Raw genomic sequence first — 20,740 nt, 5'->3', positions numbered from 1 at the left:
GATCACTAGGGTGTATGGAGCAGCCCAGGACCTGTCCGTGGCCGTGAGCCACGGTGGAGATGTGGCTGCTCCCAGGAACCTGCGGGCCCAGGCGGCAGGAGCTTGGGCCTGCGGCTTTCCGAGCATGTGGTCCTGCTTCCGGAATGGCCGTCCCGGCTCCTGCCGCCAAGGACTCCCCAGAGTTACTGTCTGTGCTCGGGGGCCCTCAGCGGCCTGGCTCTCCGAGGTCCCTGCAGCCCAGCTGCCTGGAGGGAAGGAGGCTGTTGCCCGAGAGCTGGAGGTGGGCTGGACGGGACCGCGTGGAGTCCTACCCGTCTAGCTACACAGCAAATCAAAGGGAAAACTGCACACACGGTCGTCTTTGGGTCCAAACTCAGACGTTCTTTCCGAGAAACTGCCGCTGACCCTCTCGCCTCTTCCGCCACCGTCAGACTGGATTCGGTCTCTCTGCCGAGCCTTTCTGTCCCACCCGTGCTGTTCCACCACGGTGCTGCCCACAGTCCTTTCTGTGACGACTATCGGTACTAGTTAAGGCGGATGCGTAGCTTTACTCGGGGCCAAATGTTGTGTAGAGTTACTTGAACTCCCTTCTCTAGTCTTACCAACGCGATCCGGTAGTACTGTTCGGTCCCTGCTGAGAAAATGGAACAGCACTGAGGTTGGGTAACGTACTGGGAATCCCATAGCCTGTGTGCCGAGTCTGGTGCCCGCGGAGCCCACGCTCTTCCCCGCAGCCCCCTAGCCACCGTCCTCAGTGACCCGGCAGCGCTTTGTCATTGCCCTTCCCTGCCGAGGGAAGCAGCCCCCGTGGGCTGGACTGGGGCCGATCTCCCAGTGTGCCTCCAGCCCTGAGGGCAGAGCCTGTCCCATTGTGGATGCTGGAGGAACCGGAGCTGTTGACCGGAGGCAGCCCCGCTAGTGCCCCCATCTCGCACGACCCCATAACAGCCTTGGGAGTTGGCCCTGAATCCTCTTAAGGAAGAGGCACTGTGGGACTGCGGTTGGGCAGGGACACACGGGGAAAGGGCAGGACCTCGCCCCCTACCGAAGGCAGGCCCCTCGGAGTCCGGAGCCCCGTGGGTTCCCATGGAGACGGCTGGCTGGGTGAAGGGGGACACTGACAGGCCGTGACTACCCCTTAGGGACAAAGTGTGAGGCATGGGGCTGGAGCCCATTTGGCCCACTGACCCCCAGAAAAGCAGTGCTGTGAACTGGCTGCTGTGTTTGCTAATGTGATGAGTAACAGAAGAATGACTTTATGTTCCTATCACGTGAAATGAAGTGAAAACTAAATTAAGAGTAAGCGGTGGAAGGGGGTGGGAGGTACAGCCAGTGTCTCTCCCTGCCCTCACTCCTTCCTGGGATGGAAGGGGGAGGAGGAGGAAGGGGGAGGGGGGCACGTTTTCCCTTCTTCAATCCAGATGTTCTTTTCTCTGGAAGATGTTTTCCCTCAGTATTCTTCTCCCCCTTCCCCAGGCAGCATCTCCTGGTGCTCACATGTCCTCCCTTCTCTGCAGAGGGGGACAACAAGGTCAGGTCAGCACCAGGGCCTGGGGTGGGGGTGCCTCCCCTGCCATGAGCCCACTGCAGACTGTCCCCTGGTGGCCACTGGGTCTGTGTGAGCCGAGACTGCCTTTTCTGGTTCACGGGCAGAGCCAGGTGGCCCTCCTGTCCTCTGGTCCCCACCTGTCTCCCCCCCTCCCCACCCCTGCCCAGAGGCCAGCTGTAACTGCCCCTCCCTGACAGCACTGGCCGCCCCTCCAGCTCACTTCCTCCCCTGTCCTGGCCCAGCCCCCCTCTTTGGATGCCCTCCGAATACCCACCCAAGGCCCAAAAGCTCTTTCCAACAACAGTATAGTTTCCAGGTAACCTCCGTGCATCTCTCCTAAGTTTTACCAGGGCCTCTGCGGAGCCCAGCTTCTCTCCTGAGCCGAACTGGGGGAACCATCCGGCAGCGGCGCCCAGGGTGCGCGACCCACCGGCTCCGCTCCGTCGGGTGCAGGGAGGGCTTGTCTAGGCGTCCCCGCAGACTTGGCCGGCGCCTCCGCTCTCCTCTCACGAGGGGTTGGCGTTTGCCCAGAGAGTCGTCTGGTCTCCGCCGTGGCTAACTCAGGGCCCAGTAAAGGTGCGTCGTGCTGAGCAAAAAAAAAATACCGCATCAGTATTTCGGTTTCTCAAGGAGGCGGCATCTTCCTGGGCGGGAGAACAGAATGCCCGTTAGTTGGTTGTATTTTGGGTCTTCATGAGTTTCTGTTTTCCTGCTTCTTGTTTTACTTTCTGAAATTAGCTATTAATCAGTTTTCCATAAGATTTTTTTCCTTCAAAGAGGAAGAATAGCAGACTTTGGAGTCAGGCATTTCTTTATAGCCTGTAAAACTCTCTCTCTTAAGCCTTGTCCAATTTCAGCTTTACGCAACCCTCTATGAAATTGGGCACGTGTTATTTCCACTGTAGAGGTGATACATGAAGCCCAGAGAGGTGTGTGCTTTGCCCAAGTGACAAGCTACTCAGGGGCAGAAAGTTCTGGAATCTGGGTCTTCTTAGTTTCTGTATCCTGTCCCTTCCAGGACACCATACAGTTCTCTCTTTCTTGGATCTGCCTACTCCATACCCACACAGCTTTCCCTGCCTCGTCACATGGCAGTGCACTGTCAGAGCTGACCACACCCAGCCACGAGAAAACAGCTTCTCTCGGGCTACGCAGAGGAAACTTAGCAAATCCTTCTTCGTTCAGGAACCTGCCCCACCCTTTAGGTCCGGTTCCACCTGCAGTCATTTGGGCAGCCGGCAGGTGACTGCAAGCTCTCTCTTCTCTGGTTCTGCATGCTGAATGGACAGCACGGACAGCCCAGCATCCTGCCTCCCACTCCCACATGAAAAGCTGCCCGTGATGAACAGCAGCAGCCAGAAACCCCTTTCAGGCTCCCTTCCTCTATCCAACACCACTGCAGGGGCTCCTCTCCCTCCCAGCCGGGACCAGTCAGAACTTCCACCCCCGAGGCTCTCCGGCCTCTCCCCTGAAAGGACGGATTCAGCCGGAACAAAACGGGAGCAGGTCCAGCTACCTGGGAACACCATGAAATCCAAAAGTGGCGCCGGGACTGCCCCTAACCCTCCCCACATCGATGGCTCGTGTTATTAATCTGTGCTCCATGGGTCAGTACAGTGGTAGCAGAGTGTAGGTACTCCGCAGAGGTCTGCTGAGTCTTTGGTGACCAGAGGCAGTATTTTCTGATGGCCTTCTAAGACCCTCCATCAGTGACCCTGAACGCAGCTAGCCATGCCCACGCTGCCCTGAGAGGCAAAGCACGTATCCAGAGACGTGGTTGTCTCCGCAAGCCAGCACGGGGCTGTCGTATTGGTCTTTGCTTCCACTTAATGTATTTAACCCAAAGATATAAAGCCTGCCTGGTATCGTAAAGGAAAGGAACTATAATCCAAGTGTGAGAAAGAAGAATTGTCTCCTTGCTGTTTTAGAGTCCATAAAAGATGAGAAGGAGGAAAGCCTCCAGAATGAAGGATGGGCTGAGGATGTTGAGGAAGACTGACCGCAGCAAGGCACAGAGGGTTTTCCCTCGTATTTTGGTAGTTTGCCTCGCTTGGCCACACCACAGAAGCTGAGTTCTGGGGGAAGTAGATGGCGGTCTTGAGCAACACATGGGGGCTGAGGACAAGCACCACCTTCGGTGTCATCTTTGGGTTCAAGTCCCACACGAGAAACTAAGACGCATTAATGGCAAAACCCAGGAAAGTCCTTAGAATTTGCCGGGTAGTGATCTTGTTCTAGAACACATGTCTGTCCAGTCGGGGCCTTGGCCTTACGGAGGTGAGTTGAGCAGTCACAACTCGAGTGCAGTAACTTCCTGTACCACAGGCTACATGCATAATTCCAGAGGGTCTGTCATTGTCGCTGGTATTATCAAGACTACATCATGATAACGTACTTGTCATCTAAATGGCACAGTGCTCGCTCTTTAATGTCAGAGTGACAGAATTGAGTGTGGGTATGTTGAAGTGGGGTGATCTCCTCTCCTCTCGTGGGGTCTGAGCTCTCCCTGGATGCTTCATGCCCAGCTGTGGCGTGCTGGCCAACAGCCAGCTCCCTCAGAAGTTGTCCTCAAGTAGAATTTGCCAATTGCCCACAGTGTAATTGCTCCCACCTTGGCTAACTGTGAGCTACCAACCTGGGGCCACTGATGCTGGGGTTTAGCAGAGACGTGTCCGGACACAGGAGGAGCCGGTTCCAGGGCTCACCCAGCTCAGTCAAATGGTCCCTAAAAATAATCTTGTAGAAAAGAACTCTCTCTCTGCCCCACCGTCGACTCCACCGCATCTCCCTCAGCGATCCCACAGATCCTTCCAGAGCACCTGCACATTGCCTGCCCTCTCAGAAACACGTGTTCTGGTGGGGAAGACAGACACAAAACCACTGATAACCAGGCTATTTCATAAAAATTGTGAGGAGTTATACAAAGCATATTATTTTCTCCAGTCCTTCTCACATTCTGCTCAGAGCTAAGTGCAGCAATTTAAGAACAACTTCGGCTCATGGGTCTCATCAGGGAAGGAGACCTGGAGATGGTCGGGTTGTTAGGGTTCCTCTTCTGCCAATGGGGAAGCCAAGGGGCAGGGAGGCCCAGGGTCCCAGCAGAGGGCTGCTTTGCGCCTGCCCCCTGGGGATGTAGAAGTCTCCAGGCTCTTGGTGAAAGGGGCAAGAGAAAGGAACTTCTTTGCCAGCTGTGGGGCTGCTGCACACTGACCAGCTGTGCGGGTGGCCCGTGTGGCCTCCTGGAGTAGCTGCAGCCAAGTGAGCAAAACTGCGGGGTCCGGGGTCTCTGCCGAGAGGAAGTCAGGTGGGCCATGGAGACAATAGACTGGCATCATGTTTCTCCTGGGACCAGGCAGGGCTCATATGCAGGAGCCTTTGAAGATCTGGTGAAAATCACATTCCTGAGGCCACCGTCCCCACTGTGCCACTGAAGGAGCACAGGTGGGGGCCGGGGTGTGCGCACCCCCAGGCACTCAGGTGATCCTGATGTGGTTCGTGTTTGGAAACTGCTAGAAGGAAAGGTTCATCCCTGAGAAGCATCCCTGTGAAGGGTGAACACTTACGTTGTTGAGCACTACATGAAATTAAGTTGTGGGTTGTTTAGAAATACATCCCAACATGGGTCTCCAGCACTTGGCTTCATCCAGACCCACGAGACACAGAATCATCACAGGTCTTTTTAATACAAATCAGGAGTTCCTTCATGCCCACGTCTGACTCTGGCTACTTGGCCGTCTCCCCCGTGTGTGAGGGAGCCTCCGCCCTGGAGAAAAGTCTGAGGGGCCTCATTTCTCTCCTCGGCTATGAACGATCACATGGAGGCTAAAGAAGGCCCGTCCCGTCGCTTGCGGCGTCTGGTCTGGAGGAAGGGTTTCACGGTGCTTATCCCGTTTCCTTCGAGGCTGGCCGGAGCGAGGGGCTTTTCCTCGGCTGCAGGGTCTCGGTGCTGCTCCCAGGTAGGTGGGCAGGGGGCCGCCTTCCCCAGCCCATCTCATTGAGTCAGACTGTCACTCCACAGACTTTGCGCAGGCTGCGAGCACGAAATGGGAAACTGCATTTCCCCTGTCGCTGATGTGCTTTGAGTGAGCCGTGATCAAGCAGTGAGGTTCAAGGGGCTGAACATGTTCTCGCATGTGCTCAAGGCTCTAGTCCCCTGCCAGGATCTCACGTGGGGAGATGCCGTCTTCATAAGAGGAGTTCTTCATTTCTTCTTCACGGTGCTAACTTAGTACCTTCAGGATGGGGCTGGAGGGTGGCAGTACCAGATCCTGGACTGTGTGAACGCAGAGGCAGGCTGCCTGGGAACACGGTTCATCTGCCTGGTCCTTTTTCAGCTTACGAGGCCCGCCTCCTCCCTTTATTGGGTGTGTACTCAGGAGCGTGGGTGAGTCGTGGTGGTATTTTAAAAGAACTGTCATAAACACATACATAGGAACACATCATCATGAACAACGCATTTCCAAAATAAAAGAAATTTAGTGAGAGGCATTGTTTTACATTTTAATGTCTGGGGTAATGGAATTAACCAGCTTCTCATTTTTTTTTTAATTTTTTTTTTTTTTAAAGATTTTCTTTATTTATTTGACAGACAGAGATCACAAGTAGGCAGAGAGGCAGGCAGAGAGAGGAAGGAAAGCAGGCTCCCTGCTGAGCAGAGAGCCCGATGTGGGGCTCGATCCCAGGACCCTGGGATCACGACCCGAGCCGAAGGCAAAGGCCTTAACCCACTGAGCCACCCAGGCACCCCCACCAGCTTCTCATTTTTGCTTCTGCATTCAATCTGTTGCATTTATGTTGTTGGAAATATATGAGGGAAAAGCTAAACTTGCATAGATATATACGCAGAGAGCAGAGGGGGCAGCTCACCGAGCCCGGAGAGACCAGCTGTACACTGAGAACCATGGGACTCGAAGAATGCAATGTAGGAGAAAAAGTGTCCTCCTCCCCCAAATAGAATCCAGTGTAACATTATGAAGTGTAATAATTATAATAATTACGGAGGCAGACGGGCAGTCACTCTTCTCCTCCAGCCAGGACCTGGATGCTGGAGACTGTGATTATTCCCAGCCTGGGAGTGGGAGTAGGGGCCTGTCTTGCTGTGCCGAGTTCCAGATGCTGTGGAACCAGAGATGCATTGGGAATCTCCTGGAACACACGAGACCTTTGTTTCAGCTCGGTCAGCTTTGTGTGAACAGGGTGCTTGCATAAAGAAAATCAGTGACAGCTTCTGACACTGCATCATGAGAGAGTGGACTGGTTTGCGTAGTCACTAAAGATCTGGAAGTTTGCCCTTCACAGGTGTTTCGGTAGAATCTAGCTGGTGATGACGTTCAGTAGTGTTACTATTTGGAATTCATATCCGCTTTCAGTTCCCCATGTGTATGAATTCCCAATTTCACAGAAATCAGTTACTGGGCTCAACCTTTCCTTTGCCTTCAGAAGTCTGTTAGAACGTGAGATTCTCAGGCTTGGGAGGAATGTTGTGGTCGGTAGAGCGGTAGTGGCGCCTCGACCTTGAAGTAGAAACTGTTGTGCCTTTGTGCTACAGAACTGTTGTACGTGTTCCTTTTGTTTTTTCCGTGTCTTGGTTGGAAGCTGGGCTTTTATGTGTTTTCTGGGGCATATCGGCCCACTGTTGCCTGTGCTGGAACACCATTAATTGCACCCACTTGTGCCGCCACCGCCACAAAGTATGTATTCTGCCCTCTGTCGAGAAGAGGAGACTGAGGTTCAGAGAGGCTGGGTGGGCCATGTTGAGCCACATACACATGCTACAGTTGGGATCGCGGGCCACTGCCCTGTGCTTGGTCACACTGCCTCGTGGACATACCCACATAGGAAGAGGCTGTCCATTCAGCAGAGCTCATATGTGATGTTGTGTGGAATATGTCAGCTAAATCCTAAAAACACTGGGTTCTTCTCCACTATTCAAATCGGGAAGCATAATGCCTCCTCCTCGGGGGCTGTGGGTGAAATAAGAGAACCGAGTTCTGTCCTGGTCCAAGATATCCACCCCACACCCATGGTCTCTTTCCTTTCCTTCCTATCAAGTGTCCGAGGCCTTCAAATAAAACCTGATCGTTCCTCACACATGCCCCCTGAGCTTCCTACTTACCACGGGAATCTCTTCTGTCGGGGTAATTAGCCTGGTTTTGCTTTCATAAAAGTGAGTCCTCCGGGAGCAAGGTTGAAGAGCTCTTGCTAACCTGATTCAGGCGAAGCGTTCAGAAGCGGAAAAGGTATTTTCCCTTAAAAATACTGTGTGATTTCTCCTCTCACCTAATCTTTAAATTGTAATAGAAATTAACACAGGTCCATACCCCTGTGTCTGCAATAACAGAACCGAAAAGATGAAAACCAGAAGTTTTCCTGTAACTCATTTTGGCAGAACGCAGTGAGTCTTGAATTCTTTGGAGGCAAAATTTGACTCCGACTGCCAGGAGGCCTTTAGCAGACTTGGCTCTTGTCCTCAGTGTGACTTTTCCTGTGTCTTTGTGGATGCGTAAGTGTGTTTCACTGCGGACTGCTGTCCTCAGCCCGGCTAGGGGTTAGGTAATAACCAGTGTGCTGTGTCATCTTTCCAAAATTCACGGATTCGGAACTGTGATACCCATTTCCTTCAAGGGCTTTGGTTGAGACATTTCGGAACTCTGCTGAATTGGTCACAGTTATGAAATTCCCTAAGCTTTATAGGTCCAGATACGGATTTTTTTTTTTTTTAAGATTTTGTTCATTTATTTGACAGAGACAGCAAGAGACGGAACACAAGCAGGGGGAGCGGGAGAGGGAGAAGCAGGCTTCCCACTGAGCAGGGAGCCCCATGCGGGCCTCGATCCCAGGACCCTGGGATCATGACCTCAGCCGAAAGCAGACGCTTAATGACTGAGCCACCCGTGCGCCCCAGGTCCAGACAGGGATTTGCTGGTGCTCTACCCTGGACCCCAGTCTGCCCTTCCTGAGCAGTTCGTTTTGATGACTCGTCTGGTTTCCCATACTAGAAACTCCACCATCTGTACACCCTTCTCTCAGTCTAAGGCTGCCCGGAGAGTAAGTCCGCAGTCCAGCCCCATTTGCTGCCCCACGTTCAGGGCCTGTGACTGCTTCCTGGCTCCTGGCCCAGCTGACCTCCTCTGGTCTCTACCTGCCCTGGGCTATCTTGGCACGTCTGCTCTTTGAGTTTTCTTTAGAGAGGAAGCACCCATCTCCGACCTCTCCGTGGCCTGTGCTGACTCCATGGCCTTCACGGGGCCCACAGGCTATGGCTAAGCCTGGCTTCTAAGCTGTTCTCTTACAGGCCCTGCTTTGAACTCTCCCGTCCTCTCCCCTGATGTCCAGCCCCAGACCTTTTATTCATGAGAAATTCCGATGCCATGTGTAATGTGTGCATGTGTGCTCCCCTCCCCCGCTCTGTTAATGCCTCTTTCTCCTGCTTGGTTCTGCTGAAGACATATCCTCCAGGCAGCCTTCCTGGACTGCTGCCCTGTGTCTGGGCCAGGCCTCTCGGTTTTCGGACTCGTCTCCATAAACTGCACTTCTGTACCTCTCTTCTCCGTGCTTGTTATGGCCACCTGATGGAAGAGAATCATTAGAACCAATTCTTGTGAAGCCGCATGCAAGCAGGGCCACGTGCCTCTTGGGCCCAGCACCCTGTATAAGTCCTGCGGTCAGCAAATACTTAAATTTTCTGGATTTATCTGTTTTGTTCTACCAGACTGTGAGTTTCTTAAGGGCCAGGAAAGGGTTGGTCTTTCAGTTCCGTGGCACAGTTCCTGTCACACGGGGAGCTCTGAGTGCAGGGCGGGTGTTTCTGTCACCAGGCTCACGTGAGTACTGTGAAAGCCCACATCTCCTCTGCACAGTCTTCGGGGCAGGGAGCAGGTGTGTTGCTGTGTGCTGCTGCTTGGGGAGAAGCTCTTTTACACGAATAGCCCTGTGTCTCAGAAAGCCGGCTTGGTGGTCATGTGGCGTGCACCGACCCCCTCCTCTGGCCGTTAGGGCCAGCTGGGTGGCGTCACACCAGGCACGCACACCCGCTTGCATTTAACCCTCACGGGACCCCAGCAAGCACAGGCAAAAAGCGGAGGTGCTGGGGAATTAGCCCAATGCCCACAGTCCCATGGCCGGGACAAATACAGGTGCCAGTGCCCGGTCCCAGGGATTGTGTGGAAGCACAGAGGAGGAAACCAGGAAATGCACGCTAGAGGAGCCGGGATTCCCCAGGGTGGGGGGCTTGGCTGAGCGTGTGGAGGATGGGAACTCACCGGGAGGAAAGGAACGCAGGACCCTGGCTCTCCCAACAGCTCGTGCGGTGAGCTGGGGACACCGTGAGTGGTAGGAGCTGTGCTACCCCAGTTCTCATACTTTTCACTTGGACATCTGCAGGAGAACTCCGTGTCTGGAGCTGGGGACCAGTGTTCGGATCCCGGGTCTGCCCCTTCACAGCTGGGCGGTGTGACGGCAGGGCTGAGGTGCTCACCTGCCATGTTTTTCTCATGAATAAAACAAGGATGATGTTCTTGTTTGTGCGGTGACCTGCCTAAAACGCTTCATGGGGTATCAACAAGGCGATGGATGGTGTTGTAGGATTGATTCTTTTCCCACCTAGTGTGCTCAGTTGGCCTTTAGAAGGTCCCTAAGTCAGGGACCCCATGCCAAGGGTTGCTTATGGACTTCAGATGCCACTGAAATGTACCTCTGAGGGCTTGTGCTTGGCATAAGAGATGCCATGTGTAATTTTTTATGGTGAAGATGGGTAACATTCAAGATCTGCAGTTGATCAGAAATGTCTGGGCCTTGCCACCAGTGGCCCACTGAGACCATGTCCCTGCGCTCCACGGAGTATTGTTGTGGGACCGTTGGTGGCCTGGCTGTGCCATCAGACTGCCAAGTACCGTCCTCCAGCTGAACCTTTCCCAAGAGGCACTTGCTTGGAGGCCTGAACACAGCATGAGACGTTCTTACGCAGTTCTTTTTTCACATCAGCATGCTAATGAAGATCACATGTTTGGTGGAATTTGGCCTAAGGTTTGCTCTCTCATAACTGCTTGGTAGTAGAGCTGTGGGCGACGTGGCTGTAGCCACCCCAGGAAACTACCCAGGGGGCTGCCCACCTCAGACAGGGTATAATCTGCGGGACCTGCTACAGAATGAAAATGCAGAACCCCTTGTTCAAGAGTTATTAAGAATGTCGAGACTGTGACAGCAGAGCATTAGACCCAGCATGAAACCCTTGTAGGCACAGAGCCATTGATCACCCAGGAAATGGTTGCCCTGCCCCCAGCCTGACAGTTACTGAGCCGTCTAGGTGACACCAGTCCCTCCCCAGCCTGCAGGCTCCTCCTCCCGGGAGACTTGCAAAAATTAAATGAGGAATGTCCCCCATCGACAGATAAATAGACAAACATGAGGTATATGTACGGTGCAATATTATTTGGCCATAAAATAATGAAATCTTGCCATTTGCAACATGGATAGACCTAGAGAGTCTGATGCTCAAGGGAAGACAGAGAAAGACAAATACCACATGCTTTCGCTTACGTATGGAATCTAAAAAACAAACCAAAAGACTCATAGACATAGAGGAACTTGTGGTTGCTAAAGGAGAGGGGAGAGGAAGGAGGCGCATGGAACAAAGAGAAGGGTATAATGTCCACTTCCAGCCCGAGTCCGAGATGAAACGCGGAGCACAGGCAGTGTGGCGGACAGGATGGTAGTAAGGGCACGTGGCTACGGTCCTCTGCGTGCTGAGTGCTGAGTAACGGGAAGCGTTGTCGCATCCGCGCGCTGTAGCCCTGGAACTAACGTAACATTGCAGGTCAACCAGAATAATAACAGAATATTAAGTTTAAAAAGGCTCCCTCCACCATCAGGGCCAGTGAGTGTCCATTCTTGTTTCTGCAGGGGGCGGAATCTGACACCGGAGGGTACTGGGTAAGCAGGTGCTCACGGGGACCAGGGAAAGGGAACCAGATCCTTCCTGGCACTGCATGCCTCATGTGGCCTGTGTGTCTGCCACCCAGACCTGCTGGGAGACCCGGAGGCCTTCAGAGGGAAGGGTGTTGGCCGGGCTGGGATGGGGCCCATGTGCAAAATGTGCAGAGGTGGGCAGGGTGCCATCTGCTTGGTGGCAGGTTGGGGGTGATGGCGTGAAGAGCCCCCTGTATCCTCTTGCCCTCATCCTTCGGAGAATCTGGAGAAAGAGCCACACCTGTGCGCTCAGTGCGGCGGTCACAGGTGCTTACGATGCCCTGGAAATACCGTAGCTCCAAACCGAGACGCACCATCCGCGTGAGGAGGACCCTGGGTTTCAAAGGCCTAGCAAGAAAAAAGAATGCAGAATGTCCCAATGATTTGTGTACTGATAACATATTGAAATAACATTTGCGTAAGTTGGGTTAAACAAACAGTCATAGAATTAGTTTTACCTCTTGCTTTCCACCGTGGCTGCTGGAGAATGCTTCATTACAGTTGAGTCGCACATGCTGTTGTAGACTGGGAGGGTGCACGGGAGTAAGTACCCACCTCACACGCACACACAGGCATTGTCCGCTCTGCACACACCCCCTGCTCACTCTGAGACCAGCCCTGGAATAGGGGATGAAGCTGGGGGAATGGGTGAGGAAATGCACAGAGCTCCCCAGCTAGGGGTGTAGAATTTGCTCTTTGAGCGCTGGGGGGCTGCTGAGTGCTTTCTAGCAGTGCGGGTGACATGTTCAGGGTGTGTTTGGGGACAGTTCGTTGGGGGAAGGAGGTAGAGCAGGCAAAAAATGGTTGCGGGACAGGAAATCAGGAGAGTAGTTAGACTGTTGCTGTCCCCTTAATTTTAAATCAAACATGCTGATCTGGATTGATTCAATGCTTTCTCGTGAGGCTGAGGAAGAACCCACGGATGCATCGTGCTCCCTTTGCCAAGGCTGAATGACTAAGGTGAACAGTTGCCTTGTGGCAACTAGATGTACCTTCTGCCTTTGCTAATCCAGATGAGGCCCTAATTCTCCCCCTGGGTCCAAGCTTGGCCCTTGGCGTGGCTCTAGGTGGTTGTCCTCTCAATCATGTACTTTTCTCCCTGGAAACACACTGCCCCATCAGGCACATTCCCAGAAGGAGTGGGGTGAAGTGGGATTTGACAGATAGCAGTCCCAAAAGCCCCTGGACAAAAGAAGTCTTTAAACCTTATCTGAACACCAGCTTTTTGTGAAAATAATCAGGATGTTGAGGGTTTTTCTTTTTTTTTTTTTAATTACCTTTCTGGAAGGTTACTGTTTTGTGTAAAAGAAAACACCTGCTGCTTCTCAAGCCATTTCAAAGCACGCCTGTGGTTTAAAAGTACAGAAATCCGAGTGGGGTGTGAAGCATTTGCAGGCAGGCTGTGCGCGGGCTGGGAAGAGCTGGTCGGGCTGTGTCTCTAGCCCTCTGGGGCCTTGGGCTGCCTGCAGGTCCCCGGGGGACAGGACGGCGGTGACGAGCCGCGGCTCCTCTGGAGGGTAGATGTAAGTTTAGAGGATCGACCGTTTCCTTTTTGCTGGAGCTTGAAATCCAGATACCTGCAGGACGAAGGGTAGTCCTAGTGTTTTTCACCTTGAACCACCATTGAAAAAGCATCAGTAATTGATTTCTAATTGCCCCCATTGTTCTGAGAACAAGAGCCCACCCTCATGTCCAAAGCTGACTTATGATCGTGCTCCCAGAGGTCTGTTCCTCCACCTGAAGCACATGATAGTTCTGGTTCGATGGGCTTGCTTTCATCAACTGTGTCTAACCCGTGTTGTTTCTGCAGGGAGAACCTTCCCGACACATCCGTACTTCTCTGCCCAGCTCGGGGCGGGGCAGCTGTCTCTCTACAACATCCTGAAGGCCTACTCGCTTCTTGACCAGGAAGTAGGATACTGCCAAGGTCTCAGCTTTGTAGCAGGCATTTTGCTGCTTCACATGGGTGAGGAAGAGGCATTTACCATGCTCAAGTTTCTGATGTTTGAAATGGGACTGCGGAAACAGTATCGGCCGGACATGATTATTTTACAGGTAGAGAGCGTTCCTTGTGTATTTGCTAGAGACAAAGGCCAGAAATGTTTTGGATCCCTTTCCAGGTCTCTCTAAGAAAATTTCCCCACCCTCCGTTAACATGGGAGTAGCTTTCTTTGCTAAGCACTTAGCTCTGTGCTAGGCGTGACGGCAAGCATTTTATACTGCACTTACCGCCCCGGTAACCCTCAGGAAGACACTATGAAGCAGCTCAATTTACAGATGGGAAGACTCACCTTAACTCGGTTTACCCGACTAGCAAGTGGCTGAACTGGGGTTTCAGCCCACGCCTGTCTGACTGTAGGACCCTCCCTTTACCCTTCGTCAAACCATCCTCAGATGTTCTAATTCTTAACTCACTGTATCTGTCACTTCCTTTGCCAGGCATCCCCCTCATTCCTCCTTAGCCCTTGTCACCCAGGGTTCAGCTCAAATATCAAATCCTGGGAGAGGCTCTTTCGGACCATCCTGATATTATACCCATCCCCCTCCCCGCCACCTTCCACCCAGGCACGCATCTCATGTAACTTGTCTCGTTTCTTCTGGCGTAGAACACTGTCTGAAATTACCTCGTTCCCTTATTCATTTACCTGCTCGCTCTCCGACTTTCCTAAGTATATCTCCTAAGAAGGCAGGGATCTAACCTATCTTGGAGCTGCCTCCCTAGTTCCTAGAGCAGTGCCTGAGATGAAGGAGGCACACAGTGCATATCTGTTGAACAATACGGTAGGTCGGAGCAAAGGAAATCCAAAGAGCAGTGTGTGCCTAACACTGTGACTGCCTCTGTCAGAGGTGGGAGCACTCTGGACCCCGCTCTGGGGTTATTTCTAAACGTGAGATCCCATGTACACACATTCCTCTACCAGCAGGCTACTCTGATTTCAGAGCCTTAGTATTTTTCTTAAGAAAGGACTCATTAGGTCCAAGGACTCTTTGAGAGGACCATACTGGGTGGTTGAAAATCCTTTTACCTCCGTCTGTGAATATGAACCTCCCCATGAACAGAAATCTCATCAAAGGAAGCCACTTCATTACCTAAAGGGTGGAGCCCCTAACACTTCCCACAGACCCTGTCAGTTCTTTCGATGTTCTCCCCATTAGCTTTGATATAGGTGCACCTGCCATAGGAGAGAGTGGAATTTTCAATTTAATTTAGTTCTTGAACACATGACTCTTGTGGGGTTTAGGTAATACAGCTGGTGCTTAAGGGCTGTGTTGTCTGGGCCCCTAGAAATAGCTTTGTTTTGTTTTGTTTTTGCCAGTTTGCATGGTATGTGTCCAACCTGTAGCATCTCAGTGGGGCTCGGATCCTCTCTACATGGTAGTGCCTTGGGTTCAGGCCGTCAGACTGCCGAGCCCCAGGCTGACTGTAGGAGCCCTGCGCTCTGTGGGACCCATTGTGGGCTTCCCTCTAGGACCGGAACACAATCTAGAGAGAGGACCCTTTAGAAGTTATCTTCTCCATCTTGAGATAAACAGTTGTGTTCTTCTTTTAAACTGCCCAGGATCTGTATATTCCATATGTTACAAACCTAAGGAAGTCACACCTGTCCTGCCTGTTGAGTAATTTCAAGGGAGTCTAGAACGAATTTACTAAGTGAATGGGTCTAGTGGGGTCCTTCCACAGAATCATCCTATGCCCCCACTTCTCTCTCACATTTTGAATTCCCCCGGGTGTGAGTTTTGCTAGAAGTGTGTATTTTATAAAAGAATATGTGAAGTGTTTCCACAAGACAGGTCTTTAGATTCTAGTAGCCAAGGAACATGGGGGGCAGTAGAAAGAAAGGAAGCAGTAGGAGAAGACTGGGCGTGCGTGTTCTGGGCTCCTCCTGGCTGGGGCCTCCTGTGCACAAGGCCTCCGGCAGGTGCTCCTTGGGTAAGTGAGCAGTCGACAGTGGTTATCACAATCCAAACAGAATATCTCTCAGTGTAAGAATTCTCCACGGCCTGTCGGTGGGACACGTAACTGAGCCCAGCAGCAGGCACCTGGTTCTGAGCCCCGCGTGTGCGTGTGTCCCCGCAGATCCAGATGTACCAGCTCTCGAGGCTTCTTCACGATTACCACAGAGACCTCTACAACCACCTTGAGGAGCACGAGATCGGGCCCAGCCTCTACGCCGCCCCCTGGTTTCTCACCGTGTTTGCCTCCCAGTTCCCACTGGGATTTGTAGCCAGAGTCTTTGGTAAGTGTGTGTCTGTCCGTTTGCCTGAACCAGCTTTCTCCTGGCAGGTGGGAAACACGTATTCTGGTTCCCTGCCAAGCCTCCGCGCTTCTAGAGCTGTGTGCTCAGCAAGAACAGGGTGGCGGTCGACACTCAGAGTCTAGTGGGTTCTGGGTTTGTGAACTTCACAGCCGGCCTCACCTCTTGTGCTCGCCGGGCTTGCCTGGGCGCCATCGTCTGGTGGAGTTCAGCCCCGATCCCTCACCACCAGGTTCTCCCCAGAGCAGACATCTTTAAAGACGTGGCCAGGGGACCCCGTGCATGTCTTTTAAGCATGTGCCTCTCGTGACTCGTCTCCTCCACCTCTCTGACCCGAGACACTGCACTGATGGCTCCTTCAGACTTTTCAACAGGGGACTTCTGGGCTCCTGTTCTTTCTCGATTCCCTTTCCCCTGTTTCTCTTCTTCCTGCCCTTGGCTCTTCATTTCCTCTGCCAGGTCACTCTTCAAGAAGCACCCCCCATGCTGATGACTCACGGGTGCACCCTCACAGGCCCCCGCATCTTCCCAGACGCCTCACCTCTTCCACTTGGGGGCCCCACTGCAACCATAGGCGGCTCACATTTCACACCATCTCCTACTTTCTTGATTTACTTTTGGAGAAGATTGTCTCCGTCAGAGTTAAGCAGGTGTTCACGGGCAGTCTCAGGCGCCTTGAGCTGGCGGGGGGAAGCCCGTGCACTTGCGCACTGCGAGCCGAGCGACGCTGGGAGCATGGGCAGTTCTTGCGCTGTGGGTTTTCCCTGCTTCAGAGTGAAAGAATCGTTTTGACAATTCAGGTTTTTTCTTTTTTAACTTTTTTTTTTTTTTAACTTTGGAGGTTATTAGAGAATTAATAATCATCACCCATCAAGTGTTTTCAAGTGTCATTAATGTTCATTTACCTGATAATTTAAACATCTGTAATCTTCTCATCCTTTTATAGATTTGCTTCTGGAATTAGAGAACATCTCAAGGGGGGAGGCTGTGCCACGCACTATTGGGAGAGCTCTCCTTGGGCATGCTTGGGAAAGACAGCTTTCTAGATCCAAATTCTAGAAATCCTGAAATTTGCTTTTTAACAAAGGTGGGCACTGAATTGATCTTTGCATCTCTTTTCCCCAGAGTACGAGATTTTTATTCTTCTTCTTATCCACGAGAACTTCTAAAGAATGTCCCCTTGAGCTTTACTAGAAGAATCCATGTTCTTAAAATATTCACAGCCCCCACCCCCTTTTGCATAACTCCCTCCCCAAACTGATTCTTACTTTCTGTTCCTAAATCTCTTCTGGTTTAATAAATCATTAGTGAGATTTCATGAAGGGTTTATACCAGGGTTTAAAAAGAAGATAATGGTGCCTGGGTGGCCTTCAGCTCAGGTCCTAATCCCAGCCCTCTGGGATGGAGCCCTGTGCTGGGCTCCCTGTTCAGTTGGGAGTCTACTTACCCACTCCCTCTTCCCCTCCCCCTGCTCGTGTGCGCTCTCTCTCTCTCTCTCTCTCTCTCAAATAAGTAAAAAAAATCTTAAAAAAAAATTATAAATAAAAAGAAGATAATTAAAAACAACAACAAAAAAGCCTGAAAATTGTCTGCTTAGTTTACTAACGGAAGAGTCACTAAAATCACAAGATCTCTAGCTGTAGGCTGAAGTCTTTCTTACCAAAAATGTCTGTGGTTTTTGTTTTTTGTTTTTTACTTTTCTTACTCTAGAAATTAAAAAGAAAATCATTAGTCCACTTTTTCTCCTGATTTTTTACTGTATTTTTCAAAACCTGGGTACCAGGAGTGAAGACTGAAAGAGGTGGGGGGAAAAAGTTAAGAGTTAATGGTTCGAAAATAGCTCAAGCATCGAATTACAGCATCTGTGAGAAAAAATCCAGCAGGGATTCCGAGGGGAGGGCAAGTACTGAGGGCTTACCTCCTGGGCCCTCAGCTACTGCCTCGCAGGGAGCTCAGGGGACTCCTGGGGACCCCAGGGCCACAGAACTCTGGGAGAGAGCCTGTCCTTGCCTAAGTCAGAGAAGTCAGAGGCATAAACTCTGCTTTGGAGTCGACAGCCCTCCTGTTAGAGACTATGTGCTGCTCTAAAGTGCATTCTGACGACTTCATAAATTAAAAGCTAAAGCCGGCAAGAGCAGGATATTTATATTACGTAATCGGTGGTGAGTCTTGGAGGCGCTCCTACGTTACGCATAAAGACACCAGTGTGTGGAAGCTCTGGGGTCCCACAGACCCCTGCTGTGCTCAGTGGTCTGTGTCCAGCTGGCTGAGGCTCCTCAGATGGTAGGCAGGAAGTGCAGCTCAGCGCAGCACTGTGTGTGATGTCATTTTGCAAAAACTGTTGGTTTTTTGATTTGGGTTTTTTCTTTTTTGTTGTTTTTGTTTTGTTTTTCTTTTTGCACATCTGTTCCATCTACAGTATGTAAAACCAAACCATCTTATGAGCAGGTTCTGTGGGAAGGTTTTTTAAAAAACACTTCTGCATTTAGCAGTGGTGACTTGAACTTTGTTTGTTTAGCTTCATGATGGTGGATAGCTTAGTTTTAAATCCCTAAACCTGCCATTTGTACACTGTAGTCTATTTTGGCCTGAAGCCCATTTCATTGTAAGCCTTTTGGCCTGAATAAACCCTAAAAACAAATGGACCTTTGTCAGCTGTTGACATTTCATATGGTGGTGCAGGATTCTCAGCTTGCAGACAGCACAGCTCCTATATTACTGAACAGGGTAGTTGGCATGAAGTACATTCTCCTTGGAGGACACCAGCTCGCTATGGGTGTGCCCTAACCTTCCCGTGGTGATCACTGTCAGCCCTCCCAAGGGGGTGTCTCAGAATGTACAATAGCCTCCTCCGTGTTTCTAGTTCCGGTAGAGTGGGGTCCTGGGAGAGATGCTTGCTCTGTTCACCTTCAGATCACACCTACCTTTGGGGGAAAACATCATCTGAAAAATAGGACCTGGCTTGCTCCTGCCAGAGGCGGCGGCTGTGGTCTGAGGCTCCTGGTGTTAGAGGGTGTGCTGCTGAGCAGCTGAGGGAGGAGGTGGAGGGCAGAAAGGAAGGGTTTGGCAGAAAACACAGAAGCCACCTGTAATACAGGGAAGGATTCAGAGAGGCTTTAGGACTAAAATAGACTTAGCAAAACAAGATGGTTTAAAGGGCCAGGAAAAAAGACTCCCCCAGGGAACACGCTCCAATGGCCAGGAAGTGAAATTGTGCACGATCTCTTTGTGCTGCATCTTCCTTCATGTCCCTCCCACCTGGTCCTTGGGTGAAGGGGGTGCTCTCACACCCAGAGAACCCCAGCCTCCCAGGAGAGAGTTAGGAGAGCGCTTGCCCTTGACAGCAGCAAAGGTGTCTGGAAAAGAGGATGCAGGGTAAGTTTGCTTTACTGCCCCCCCTTTCCCCCCCAGGAATACAGCACCTTTAGGTCACGGGCACCTTTAGGTCATGGGCGTTTCCGACAGAGTTCCGATAGGTTAACACAATAACAGAACAATAGGGCTGCTGAAGCGTCTTCAAAGGAAAGTGGTTATTTGCATTGTTCTCAGCAAATGATTTGCAAAAGTGGCTGAGTCAGCTGAATTTCAGGTTCCATTTACTTCCTGCCTGATAAAACCCTTGGCCTGTTTCTGGGTGGCTTGTAGCAGGAGGGAAGGGAAGTTGGCTGCAGTGCACGGGGGCATGGCCTCTGGGGGCCGCAGGGGCGGCTCCAGCAGTCCACTGTCTCGTGCAGTGATCTTCAGGTGCCGGCAATGAACTCACTTATCCACGGAGGCTCTTTTGTTTAATTTCCAGAACATAAAGGTATAAGGATTAGAAGATAGACAAAAATGAAAATAATTGAGTTGGGGCACTGAGTTTATAGGTAGCATTTTTCTCTACAATTCTTTAAAAGTTATTTAAGTTTTTAAATTTCCAGAGGGAGAAAAAGGTATCCATTGTTTAAGGGTTACAGATAGTGCCCCCAAGGCGAGTCAGATCAATTGAGTAGTCCCAGCCTCCAAGCAAAACTTTGGCAGACAGGAGGGTGGGTAGTGGGGGGTCCTTCCTTTAACCCTTCTGGCACGGTCCATTATCGAGCACCCAAATGAAGTCCTTATTTGAGACCTTCCCAGGATGACAAGTTTCTGGGGCTGGGCTCCCACCGCAGGGCTCCTGCAGCCTGCTGGCCGGCCTGCCCTCAGGAGGGTGGGCATCTGGAGTGGGCCTCCAGGAGCGCTGGGTGAGCATCTCGGGCTGGCAGCAGGCCCCCGGGAGTCTGCGGGTGGGAGTCGGGGTCCTCTCACCTGCGAAGGCTCTTCTCTGTCTAAAGCTGAGTAGCCTTGGCAAGGTCAGGCTCACGGGTCTCATTGACATCATCCCTTTACCTGGGCACTGACCTCCTCGGATCAAAGGGAACAGAAAGCCTTGGGTGACCCCTGCTGTGCTCTGGGTAAATCAGGATGCTGATGTCTGGATGGAGGAGAGCCCTTGGTGATCCAGCCCTACGAGGTGCCACACCGAGCCCAAGCTCTTGCCTTCTCCTGCTCTTCAGGCTCCCAGACATGGTGTGCAGCTTCCACACACCCTTGGGCATTCACACCTTCTTTTCCTCCTCCTTCCTGACTCCTGACTTCGCAAGCTTCTGTGGGTTCTTCAAGATTGGGTTTGGCAGCCACCTTTGCTTAGAATGTTTTCATCCCTCTTGCTCTCCTGACACCAGGGCCTAACTCTCCCAAACCAACAGATTTTGGTGTGTCTGCAGTTTTCTCTTTGAGCTTTTTGTTCATGGCTCGATCTCTGGTGCCCAGTACAAAGCCTGGCATGTAGTAGATGCTCAGTGAATGCCTGCTGACTTACATGCGAGGAACTTCTCAGCAGGTAGAAGAGCGCTCTTAAGGCCCTGGGAATAGCATCAGGAAAGAGCATTTGTATTGTTAAATGCAGACACACCAAATGAGACAGATACATCCAGGGCTATATTTTCAA

At 51.6% G+C, this 20,740-nt stretch overlaps 1 protein-coding gene across 3 annotated transcripts in view; it reads left to right on the top strand.

Moving 5' to 3' along the window:
* Positions 1–20,740, top strand: part of TBC1D1 (TBC1 domain family member 1) — a 219,884-nt gene that overhangs the window by 185,907 nt on the left and 13,237 nt on the right. For all 3 annotated transcript variants that reach the window (XM_044224711.1, XM_044224712.1, XM_044224713.1), the window contains 2 exons: positions 13,326–13,570; positions 15,594–15,753. In XM_044224711.1, the coding sequence (XP_044080646.1) occupies positions 13,326–13,570; positions 15,594–15,753 (405 nt within the window). The remainder of the gene's footprint in view (positions 1–13,325; positions 13,571–15,593; positions 15,754–20,740) is intronic.

The sequence above is a fragment of the Neovison vison genome, chromosome 11 (genome assembly GCF_020171115.1).
Source record: "Neovison vison isolate M4711 chromosome 11, ASM_NN_V1, whole genome shotgun sequence".
Taxonomy (NCBI): Eukaryota; Metazoa; Chordata; class Mammalia; order Carnivora; family Mustelidae; genus Neogale; species Neogale vison.
This window is presented reverse-complemented; position numbering and strand designations above follow the sequence as displayed.